General features: G+C 36.3%; 1 protein-coding gene across 1 annotated transcript; it reads left to right on the top strand.

Annotated features, from left to right (window-relative positions):
* Positions 1-313: 313 nt before the first annotated feature.
* On the top strand, positions 314-2,164 carry LOC116172178 (skin secretory protein xP2-like). The gene is made up of 2 exons (XM_031489331.1): positions 314-395; positions 447-2,164. The coding sequence occupies exons 1-2, from the start codon at positions 378-380 to the stop codon at positions 2,079-2,081; spliced, it is 1,653 nt and encodes a 550-aa protein (XP_031345191.1). The 5' UTR covers positions 314-377; the 3' UTR covers positions 2,082-2,164.
* Positions 2,165-13,301: the final 11,137 nt, after the last annotated feature.

The raw sequence follows: 13,301 nt of genomic DNA, 5'->3' as shown, positions 1-13,301 counted from the left end.
TGTAATTTTCATGAATATACTCTCAATTAAAACGATGCTCTATGCAAATAGGTTAATTCAGTGTTGTTACTACGTTTGTAGAAATTCTAAATTATTAAATATAATCATTGTCAATTATCCCAACATTAAATGTATGCACACGCTCACCAAATTACCCATACAAGTGCAGAGCAATTTTTAAGGATTAAAAATATCGATGTTTTTTTACTTTGGCATTCAATAACAAACAATTTAAGGAGGTCCATTAGTAAAAGATGATTACAGTCCTTTCAAATACCTGTAAAAGCGCTACGGGTCACAGGTAATTAGAGAACGTGTTTGAAAAGAAGATATATAAGGAAGCTATCAACATTATTCCTATAGTCACCGATTCCGCCATGATCGGAGTTATAAAGGTACGTTTTTTTGTAGCACTTGATTTAGGTTCATAGTTTAACTTATTTTAGATTGGCTTAATATGCTTTATAGCAGTGGTTGCTTCGGTCAAATCCGAAGCCCCTGTTTTAAAACTCGACTTACCAGCGCTAAAACCAATTGCGTCAACATACGAATTTCGACTGGACACGCCAGTTGTGAAATCCGCACCTTATCCTGCCCCAGCTCCGGTATACAGTGCACCGAGAATCGAGCTACCCATAGCGAAATCTGCGCCATACCCTGCCCCAGCACCTGCATATGGCGTTCCAGCAATACCGAGAATAGAACTTCCTGCGCCAAAACCAATTGCAACTGCGTACGAATACCGGGTGGAGACTCCTGTGGTGAAATCTGCACCCTACCCAGCACCCGCACCTGTCTATGGAGTACCACGAGTGGAAGTCCCCGTCATTCCACGAATTGAACTTCCTGCACCTAAACCAATTGCAACTGCGTACGAATACCGGGTGGAGACTCCGGTGGTGAAATCTGCACCCTACCCAGCACCCGCACCTGTCTATGGAGTACCACGAGTGGAAGTCCCCGTCATTCCACGAATTGAACTGCCTGCACCCAAACCAATTGCAACTGCGTACGAATACCGGGTGGAGACTCCGGTGGTGAAATCTGCACCCTACCCAGCACCCGCACCTGTCTATGGAGTACCACGAGTGGAAGTCCCCGTCATTCCACGAATTGAACTTCCTGCACCCAAACCAATTGCAACTGCGTACGAATACAGAGTGGAAACTCCGGTGGTGAAATCAGCACCATACCCAGCACCTGCACCTGTGTATGGAGTACCACGAGTTGAACTTCCTGCTCCAAAACCAATTGCAACTGTGTACGAGTACCGCGTCGAGACTCCAGTAGTGAAAACAGCACCGTACCCAGCACCTGCACCGGTATACGGTGTACCCCGCATTGAGCTACCAGCACCCATCGCCAAGATAGAAACACCAATAGTGAAATCCGCACCATACCCCGCTCCAGCGCCCGTATACGGCGCTCCAGTGATACCCAGAATTGAATTGCCTGCACCAAAACCAATTGCAACTGCGTACGAATACAGGGTGGAAACTCCAACGGTGAAATCTGCACCATATCCGGCACCTGCACCTGTCTATGGAGCGCCCGTCATTCCACGAATTGAACTTCCTGCACCTAAACCAATTGCAACTGCGTACGAATACCGGGTGGAGACTCCAGTAGTGAAATCCGCACCTTACCCAGCACCTGCACCCGTGTATGGAGCACCACGCGTTGAAATACCCGCGATTCCGCGAATTGAACTTCCAGCTCCAAAACCAATCGCCACAGCCTATGAATACAAAGTCGAAACGCCCCTTCTCAAATCTCTCCCTCTTCCAGCACCCGTATATGGCGTACCGAGGATAGAACAACCGGCTCCGGTTTACGGTATACCAAGAATCGAGTTACCTGCCCCAAAACCCATCGCCACAACATACGAGTTCAAAGTTGAGACGCCTTTACCAAAAGTCGAAGTGGTCAGATCCGGACCGTATCCGGCGCCGGCCGCTGTCTACGGACCACCAGCTGCCAGAGTCGATATACCAATAGAAAAAACAGTATTGCCAACGTTACCATCCGCGTCACTACTTTTAGCTAAATTAGACTTGCCCGCTCCCTTGCCTTTACATTAAATGCGAAAATAAGGCTACGTTGTATCCATTTGGGTATAGTAGATACATTATATTGTGCATATGACCGTTATATATTATTTATAACCGCTAAATTATAATTATATAAACAAATAAAATAATAATTTATCTATATCTGTAAAAAACGAATATAGTTTTATTTCTTCTACCTAACATTTTCAAATCTCGCTTACTTCGTTGTCCTGTTAGTACGTTTTTAAATGAGATGGTAGGAAGTCGATAAAAAAAAACGCAATTACACTCCGATTTTTAAAGTACGCTAAAAGATACGTCACTTCGATACACTGTGAAATGAAAACTTTCCTAGCACTAAGTCAATCCTGTAATAGATGTATAACCAGACCGACGGACAGAAGTATTTATTAACTTTATGTCCTATAAGCTTGGATCTGCAAATGGTTTGCTAATGAGACATTCTAGTAGTCAAATATTACACACTCAATTATAAGCAACTCCTCGTTAATTTTAAATTAAAAGAGAGTCGTGAGGCATTTTATTTAAAAAGGATTTTTTAAATTTTATGTTATCATAACTGAGAAAATTAATTTTGAAAATCTAAACTTTTGATAATGTCTCCATCACAGAACTTACTTACGAGTATATCTAATGAAGCAATTTATTAGTATATTTTCATTTTGCACATTTAATTTAATTATACAGTAAATTGAATAATAAACTACTCGTAATTTATTAATTTTTAATTTCTACGTAGTGTTGTGATGAACACGTTATCACAAATTTTACATCTTCAAAATTAATTTTCTCACACCAAATTAAAAAAAAAACTAAACATTGCTTTCAAACAAGGTGCCATACGTCTCCCCTGTTAATTAAAGTAATATTTTCATAGGATACATTAAAAATTGTCAAATTAAGATAAAAAACGATCTTTTTCATCTTTTCCCACATGGTACAAAACGCTAGAAACGAAATTACACAAACAGCATTTTATGATTCGCCATTTACGTTTGCAGTAGCCACTCTTCCTCCCAGTGTCATTACGTAAAACAACAAAATTTGACCACCTGGTACACCCTCCAGGTATAGGCTATCTACTTCAAAAATTACGATAGGACGATTCCCCTAAAAGTAGTTCAAAAGCGCAGAAGTTGGTCCGGACGGACGGACAAAACGCAAACAATAGCACATTCTTTTGTAACTCTTAAAAAAATGCACCATTACTAGCGTTTTGTTTGTTCGTCCATGTGATGAACCAATTCTCAGTACTAGAAAGTGTTGGCATCTCGATGGCCAATTAATGCAGCAAGAAAGATTATTTCGCCTAGATATAATTTCCATCGATGGCTATTTTTGCATAGCCGATAGTTGATGGCGAATATTTTAAACACTTATTGCGTAGAAAACCATTTTATTTTTACGTTCATTTATTTTATTTTGATGTAGGATATCTAGATTCATGTTATTGTTATATAAAAAAATTGTTTTTCATTACTCATTTGTTTTCTATTAAAAAAAACAGTTTTTGACAGTCTCACATCCTTTATGCCTAATCTACATTTGCAAAATTTTATCGAAATCAAAATAACCGTTTGGAGAAAAAATATATATATGTATTAGTTTTTTAGCTTTGAGATTTTTTTCTCTATAATAGAACTGGCGCAATTTTTGTAGGTTATAGGTCTTTCGAATGATTTCATAAACCCATAAAGAGCATTTACAAAAGCGGCAGAGTACCTCGGTGTGACCCCATGGAGTCATTGGATTTGACCCATTTGAAATTGGCTTGTTACATGTGGTATGCAGGGTGGTGCCTAGCGCAACGCAGCATAGGGATTTCAATCATAATTTCTTTATAGTCAATTACTAGCTCCCCAAATTATTTTAGAGCAAAAGTCTAAATACGTTTGTTTAGAGAAAAAAATACTGCATCTGTTCATACCGGCTTATAGCTCAGTGGTAGAGCGTTGGGCTATAAATCCGGAGGTCGGGTGTTCGAACCTGGTTTGAGGTGAATTTTTCATCTGTGGCAGGGATGGGAATTTCCTTAGATCAGTTTCGAGCATTCTGCCGGCTACTCCGAATTAGGTTTTCCTGCAGTTTTCCTAATTCGTAAGGTGAATACCGGAGTAGTATAGAACAACTTAAGACCTTCTGCAGGGGCACCTCTAAAAAGGATTATGCGGGTCACTCTGTAATTGGGCGTAAGCCTGTTGAGGGCCTAGAATAAGAGGGACAATAAACAAATAAGTTAAATTAGTTATAATTTTCCATTTTTCAAAACTGTAGAAATCGACAAGAGAATGTATGCTGCATCTGCATCAGATACTATTTGTTTATTATTTTCCCGAACCAGAGTACCTACATAATCGAAGAAAAAAAATTGATTTGAAGAAGATTTGTTCTTAAACTTATATTCGGATTTTCCGCTACTGCAGCAAAAACGTTGAATGTATTGTTGTTTTCCTGGGTTTTGGCGGACATTTTGAACGTTATCGCACTTGCAGTTCTTTAACTAATTTATAAACAAGTATAAATTTAATATACGTCAAAGGCAAATAATGAAACGTGATCGTTGTATTTTAAGGTAATTCCAAGGCATATTTGATTTATTGTAAAATGAACCTTTTTATTTTATCGATTTCTACGGTTTTGAAAAACGGAAAATTGTGAGTAAGAGTATGAACAGATGCAGTATTTTTTTCTCTGAAAAAAACGTATTTAGAATTTTGCTCTAAAATAATTTGGGGAGCTAGTAACTACAAAGAAATTACCATTGAAATCCCTATGCTGCGTCGCGCTAGGCACCACCCGGTATATGTTAGGTAACTGTGCAAAGTTTGAACCGAATAGGTTCAAGCCTCGGTTCAAGCGTTTGCCAGAGCTAGAGAGGGGTCATTGGATTTGACCCATTTTTAATAGACTTGTTGCATGTGGCATATAAGTCTACTGTACATAGTTTCAACAGAATAGGTTCAAGCGAGGGTTCAAGCGGGTGGCAGGGACAGAGAAGTGTGACCCCACGAGGTCATTGGATTTGACCCATTTTCAATAGGCTTATTACAATTGCCATATAGCTCAACTGTGCAAAGTTTGAACCAAATCGGTCCAAGCGTTTGACAGTTATCGTGTTCACGGACAGACGGACACCATCGACTCCCCTATAATGCTTGCATCGCTTTGCTCTGCCGCTTAATAAAAATCATCCCATTCCCAACAAGTGTGAAACTACATCTACAAGAATTATCTATTCAAACCCCCGCCATTAACGACTCATTTGTAGTTCTTGCTCGTATTTTGTTTAAATTATCAAAATAACAAAAAACACATTCAGAAAGGATCTTGAACACATTCCAACAAATCTAGAAGATGACGTTTTCGTCATCGCCTCTCACCTAATGACGGCAGTTAAAAAACGTGCGGCACTCAAAGAGAAATTAATGCTTAATTACCTCATCAGCATTATAAGTTTAAAGGTACCTATTCACACACGTAGTTTACACAATATAGTAATTAATCTTAAATCAAACGTATAATTAACATATAATTAGTAGAACATTTATAACAAAGAAAAGTGATATTTAAACTAACCTCTCCCCCAAAATTATTTTTAACGTTTCAAAACTGGAAAAGTAGCACATTTACAAGAACAAGAATAGAAGCCGTGACGTTTTGAAGTAAATGAACGGAAAGTTTATTTAATTTAAATTTTTAAACAAACCGCTCTTGTTGCTATTGTATATAACGAGTCAGGATCGTACCTAATTCTTGCCAAATGGGCAAAGGCGAAAACATGTAAAATAATTTTAATTAAACAATGTGAAAACGCAAGATAATGGAAATTATGATCTTATATAGAATATTTATTTTCGTAAAACGTCTATTGCGATATCCAACACGATCAATGACGTTAACACGAATAATGCGTGTACGTAGAAGTTCCTATTGGTTATTTTGGGGTACAGTAAATGGAAATCAATAAAGGCTTCACGAAATTCAAAATGCGTATATACTACAATTACCCTCAACTACTGTCGCTGCTAATTTATAATACAAATGATCCGCACAATAGGGAAGGAACATCAATTCAAAACTATTATTATTTTCATTCTTGCAATGTATAGCGCAACGTGTCAAACATTGGTTTATAATACCACCAAATCTTTGTCGGATGGTAACCGCCATTACTGATAAACAATTTGGTGACTCATTTGGACACCCCAACAAATTAGAAAACAATTGATTTCCAGGACTTTGAGAATATTTTCATTAGTCATTTCAGCAAGATCTCTAACTATTTTTTTTCAAATGGAACTACCACTATTTTATTTCATTATTCGATAGTTTTTTGTGTGTTTTTCAATTTTTATAATGAGTGTTCTGGGCGCCGTACTTTTTAGGATATTCAATATTTTTGACAAAAATTTTCGTAGTTACACATTAATTAATTACATGTTATAAATCGGTGTAGACCGTGATAATAAAAAACAAAAGAATACCAGACAGTAAACAAGTGTCACAAATATATTATCTGCTGCAAGTGTACGTACTCCCTATTTCGTAGTAAAATAAGATTAATTAAAAAGGCGAATTTCGAAAAAGATGAGTCTTTTTAAATCTTATTTTACTACAAAATAAGGAGTACACTTGCAGCAAATCATAAATTTATGGCACTTGTTTACTGTCTGGCAATCTTTTGTTCTTTTTATCACGGCCTACTCTTGTTTATAAACATGTAATTAATTAATGTGTAACTATTTTTGTAAAAAATATTAAATAGCCTAAAAACTACGGGTTTAGTCACAGGACACTTCCTTATAAAAATTGACGAGCACACAAAAGACTATGGTATAATAGAGAATTAAACTAGTGGTAGTTTCATTAAAAAAATGCAGAGGTTAAAAAATGACAACGAAATAACTCAAAACATACTGGGTGTTCCGTTACAAAAATCAGTTGCCTACTGGCACAGTAAAAATTGGACACCCTGTCCATTCAAAAATAATTTATGTAGATGCGCAACCATTTGCACAAAAGGTTTTTTGATATTTCTTACCAGGTATGAATTAGGTTAGACATACGCACTGTTGCAGGACCCTGTATATTTACTTTGGGTGTTCGGTCGGTCGGTCGGCTGCAAAGGTATAATTCTCGAAAGAATCACCGTAGAATGCTTGAATTCGATTTATGTCCCAATTCTTTGCATGCAGATTATATTTTAAAGATAGATACTATACACGGTGTCCATTTTTCAAGTGCCACTATGGGGATCTCGCTTATTTGAAAAGAAATTTGGTTAAATGAGGGCAAAGTTGCGAATTTTCGTGCTGAATAATAATCTGAAAAGAAATGTAAAATATCTTCAATAGTTTTGAAAATATCGCAAAAAAACGAAAATTTCTGATTTTCATTTTGAATTTTTTCATGGTAAACTAATGGTACTAGACATTTATAGTTAACACTTTTTAATGGAGATTTCGAATATGGCATCCCGATTTTAATAACTTTTAAGATGACGGAGAAACACGTGGCAACTTTCATTTTTCTTATGAGCGCCGTTTTGGATTTTGACATTTTGAGATTACGTCTTTTGTTCTCTTTACATCGATATATCACACATGGTGGTTGGGGATCACATTTTTCCTAAAATTACAATTTTCATTTTCTGCGAAGAGTGCTTTGTAGTACGTTTAGTTTACCATGAAAAAAATTAAAACCAAAAATTTCTGATTTTCGTTATTTTTCCGATATTTTCAAAACTACTAAAGATATTTTAAATTTCTTTTCAGATTATTATTTAGCACGAAAATTCGCAATTTTGCCCCCATTTAAACAACTCTCTATTTCTTTAGGTAAGCGAGATCCCCATAGTGGCACTCGAAAAATGGAAACCGTGTATATGTGAGCTTTGGTTAAGGGCAGTTGTAATTTTATGTTTCGAACAGTTACTGTGGGTGTTTCAACAATTGCTCAGGTTCTTTTGTCTTCGTTGCATCCATCCAGTAATTATGATTGTGTTGGATTTATTTGCTAAATTAACGGCATTCTATAGATGCATTAGGTGAATGCCAGTGCAGTATCGGTATTATCATTTAAGTATGCTGATGATACCCTTAATTAAGTGCACAGAGATACGGCAAGATTCCGTTGTTTTTCTACGTAAATATGTCGGTTTTCCAATTTGCAGTATCGCTGTAGTTAGACAAGTAGCCCTTTGTTAGTGACACTGATTTTACATCTTAGCCCTCAATATAAAATCATTTTCGCTTCTGAATGACATTCAATAAGAGTGTGCCGAATTAATAATTAATTTTATGAATAGTCGCGGTATGTTAGAGCATCGATATTCTTGCAGTAGGTATAGGTATCTCATTTCTTCTGCAGGTCCAATATGTTTTGTGTCGACCTTTTGTTAAGCCAAGGCATATATGTCAATTGTAGAATCCTGCATATTTTCTTTATGCGTGCGAGTTTGTTGATAGTTGCTCTGTTAATTTTTATGCTATGTCATGATTTGTCTTTTGATCGGGTTGTTGTTACAAATTGTTGTCATTAGGTATCCTTTCTGTGTGATCGCTCTTCTAAGAGGCCAACTCTCTCTCGTGACCAAAGCAATTAAAGACTACTCGATGACCGGTGTGGGATATTTGGACTGGCCATCCAATATCCAAACCATGTGAATTTATGATAATGTTTTAATGTTTTGTATGTTATGTGTTGTGTGTCCAATATAAAATGTTAAGGAATTCCAGTAGAGCCTATGATTCGACATTGAATTGATTTACTTAACAACCATTATAATATGCATTCATGTAATTACAACCAACTAATTTTGCTATACGGTGAACTACCATTTTCTAAACTTATTCTTGCAATGTAATTTATTTTGAATAAATTTCCGTTTATAAGCATGTACTTGTTAGTTATTTTACTTGAATTCCTTACTTAATCCTCACTCCGACAAGCAACACTATCTTGTAGCGTCTTTTAAAAACACAACTTAGTAAGTGATCCTAGTATCACAGATTAATTTGTCTGTGCTAGTATTTTGTTATTCAGGTTAGATAACTTTGTGTAGGCGATCATGTGCCATGGTGTTCAGTTAGTTTGGGACGGAAAATTTCGATTTTCAATTTTGGGTTGTGCAATCTCTCGAGGATGGTCTGGGTACGTTACTGCTAGTTTCATAAATCAGGAGCCTCCTTCCAAACATTGGAGAATACTCACCCCATATCATTTTCACGCATTCAACACTAAACCGATTTTATTTTAAAAACGCGAATATTTTTTTCCTTCATTTACACCAGGTACATACTATTATTTTCCGAAAATAACAAACAGAAGGCGTTTCGACAGTAAACAAAGGTAAACACACTGAAACCCCACGCATTCACAACTCGGTCAAAAAGCAGCCATATTAAGGGAAGGTTTATTGTATAGTACTACATAAACAATAAAATTAGCCGACTATTGCCCCCGTTATTTTCGTAGAACTGTTGGGAGCATTTTGTATTTCGTCTTCACGCGCAATTAATTTTGTCCTTTGGAAAAATTCGCTATCGGAATTGTCGCTTTGGTGTAATTCTTTATTTCATCAAGTCCTATCTTACCATATAAATTTGCTAGGTATAATCTACTTAATAAATTAATGAAAAAGAGCTTGCGTGGATTCCATTTTTAAGTACCAGTATATTGTTCATAAATTATTATATTTCTATATATTATGCCACAATGATATTCTATTATATTATACACAACGCTGAACTTAAAATTGAACCCCTATGGGATATGTCCATTGCGCTGCTAAGTTACCAAAGATAACTATACCATATTTGTATTATTAAAGTTTTCGCTATTTACCCCAGTTGTGCGAAATCGATCCCATTATAAGCTAGGTATGTGGTAGAAATTGAAAATTCCTATGTCTCCATTGTTAAATTATGCAGAATTAACCCGCAAAGTTCAGAAATTTAATATGGCAAAAACAAAAGCCTAAAATGCTTAATATCGAAAGTATGTACCCTGCACCGAATACAATAACAATTAAAATTCGCAGCCACAAAATTGGTTCTGTATGAAACGCAATACAATTAAGAAATATGTGCGGAACCAGGGTGAAATATTTCTTAATATTCCCTTTCACTCATATTTTACGCAAAAATGCGCTTTATTAAAGAGCATAAGTGCTTAGCATATTCATCTGTCAGGGTTTTAATCGTTGCCATTCTTTCACAGCTTGGAAGTTTTAAACAAATTATACAGTCCGCTCGACGTTTTAGATTTTTGTGTTAATAAACAGATACGCAATTATTAATTGACGCATCAAGATTAATTAAAGTAATTTTATAGTAAACATATTATTTGTGATGATTTCATTTTCTATTCTTCAACTCGTGTCTTGGATTACAATTGGTTTCCTTGACATTATTACTTCTCCTTCAGGATACTTACGTAGTTCATAATCACGCTTTTATATTCCCTTCCCGTTATTGTTAGGATTGCATAGTTTCGGCCAAAGGCGTTTCACAAATTCAATTTCTAATGAATTTGAGAAATGCAGATAATAGCATGTATCTACAGGTTTTCCGTTACGGGATTCGTTAGAAGCAGGAAAAAACAGACCACAAGTTTCTTGAATTCAATGAATCGATCCTGCAAATTACAAAGTAGGTGTAAAAAACCCAAATTGCCTTTTAATTACGTCCACCGTGTGGTTTCTCCTGGTGGTAATGGCGAACAGGTAATTTTTAAGCAGCTGCAAGCTCTTTAACAAAATAATTATAATAAGTAGGTATATTCTTCCAAAAGATTCCGTTGAAAAAATAGCAAAAGCGCACGATAACCTCATTTTTATTCTTTACATGCCACTTCGATAAGCAACGTAGTAAACAAACGCTGTGTAATTAAAACTTCACTTTAAACCTAATTAAATACTCCAACCTACGGTAAACTGCCCATAAATCTAATCAATTGCTTGTTAAAATACGTCACTTTCTTCGCAGGTAAATAGGTAATCGAGTGGCTGTAATTATTATTGGTTGCTCCGCAATTTTGATACGTGACGTTAACGTTGGTTACATGCGTGCTCAAACATACCAAAATAAATCTCATCGTCCACCTACAGTGTAAGTATTTAGGTATCCAAGGCAAGTGCGGATCTCTTTTAAATTTGCACTCTCAGATTTATGACACCACAAGGTGAACTGAACTTTAGTTTTTAGTAAGTAATAAAATTGAAAGAAAAACCTTTTGCTCCTTCCTGCTCGCGTCATTTTCATTCCAAGGCTGCCAACTCACCTGAAACAAAACAGAAATATCAATCGGCGAGGAACACAAAAAGGTATAATGATGCGCAAAGGAAATAATGATAGCAAACAATAGTAGTTTCCGTTATAAAAGGGTATTTTTTAGGCTATCATCACAAAAACGTTGATTTTATGGTTGCTTTTGCGGCCATAAAGTTTCACTTTATTGTACGCTTCTGTCAAACTTTACTTTATTGTACACATCTGTCAAACTGTACTTATTTGAAACTGATGTTTGAGAAACAGTGATCTGTTTGATACAAAGCGTCTATCTGGTCTCGCCCCATCAAGGATTGGGCCATCCACGTGCGTTTTTTTCATTTTCGTACTTGTAGGAATGTTTCACACCATTTTGCATAATCACAATGTTCACATTTAAAATTATAGTTTGACGTTTCAATCTTTGCTGCTTGCAGACCTTTTTGAAGTATAGAACCAAAACATGAGGAAGATGTTATTGCTTACATTATTACACGAAGAATCACCAGCAATTAACCGAAAACACAAGTAGCTACCTATACCTACCATCAAAGTAGGTAATCAAAGCAAAGATGCTAATTATAATTTATTACATATGACAGGAAATGCTTTGTTTTTAATTGTCTAAGATAACTATGATTTTCAGAAAAAATATGTTTATGAGCAAATTTTTGAATTCTTTTTTGATGATCGCCTAAAAAATGTTGTGTGCACCTTGGCCAAAAGTGATTTGTTAGGCCTCATCTGAATTGCGGCCTCGGCTACCGCCTCGGCCACAAACAGCAGCTTCGGCCAAAAAAGATCACTTTTACGGCCTTGGTACACAAATAACTATTTTATTGAATCGCTACAATAAAATGCACTTCAATTCGAAATGTCCGCAGAACCGCTGCTTATTTTTTAGTTAAGTACGCTAACGAAAAATTCAAAATCTTGTAAAATAACGAGATGATCATAAACCAATAGGTACCTAAGTATTGAGCTAGATGCTTATCCAATTAATGTTTAGTGGACGCCAGCTTGGCAAACAAATAAACTTTAACAAAAAAAAACTAAAATGCGTTTCATTTCTTTTCTATAAAACACGTGATCCACCTCCACCCCCTCAACCAGCACCCCTCACCTACAGCTCTCTGTCATTTCCACTTTCGTACAATTCCACAACATCATGTGTTTTATGTCTTCTTCTTCTTGGCCCCATTTTTTTTCTCCTTCTTGTCCCCATTTTTTCCCCTCTCTTCATTTCCACATTTCAATCTCGCTATTGTTTTAATATTTTTTGTTCCTTTCCACAAATATTTTGGTAACACCCCCTTAATCGGTCTTTATAATTATAACTACTAATACCGCATGCGCTCTTTATCTTCACCCTCTATTGTATTTGTGTATCCAGATTCCTTTTTGCCGCTCATTTCCCATCTTTTCTCCTACTCCTCTCCACCTTTCGACCTCAGTCCGTTCGTATCCATTTCTTTAGTAATATTTTCCTCTTTGTTTTTTCCACATTTCTTTTGCGTTCATCCTCGTTGTCGAGCATTCTTTCACCAATGCGCTTATTCTATCGCCCCTTTCCTCGAATCTTATCGTCCCGTGCCCCGAGGCTATCCCTGTTCTTTTCCATTCTTGTTCCTTCATCTAATATACAATCTGATGTCCTTTCTTTATATCCATTTACAATTCCGTCCATGAGCACTCCTCTCACCATCATTCTTTCCATTTCCCCACACCTGTCTATCGCCACTACCCCATTTTTCTTTAATTCTCATACCTGCGCATTTGCTCCATTGTTTCCATTGGTACCCTAAATATTTAAATTCTTTTATCTCTTCTATTCTTTCCTCCCTCCATTTCCATTCGATCTTCTTTTCCGTTAACCCCCCCTTCCCAAATTTAATTATCTTTGACTTTTCCACATTTAGCTCTCTTCCCTTTAGCTCAACCATCTCCGTATCCTCTCTTT

Source organism: Photinus pyralis, unplaced genomic scaffold, assembly GCF_008802855.1.
Source record: "Photinus pyralis isolate 1611_PpyrPB1 unplaced genomic scaffold, Ppyr1.3 Ppyr1.4_LG5, whole genome shotgun sequence".
Taxonomy (NCBI): Eukaryota; Metazoa; Arthropoda; class Insecta; order Coleoptera; family Lampyridae; genus Photinus; species Photinus pyralis.
Note: the sequence above shows the minus strand (reverse complement) of the source record. Positions and strands in the feature narration are given on the sequence as shown.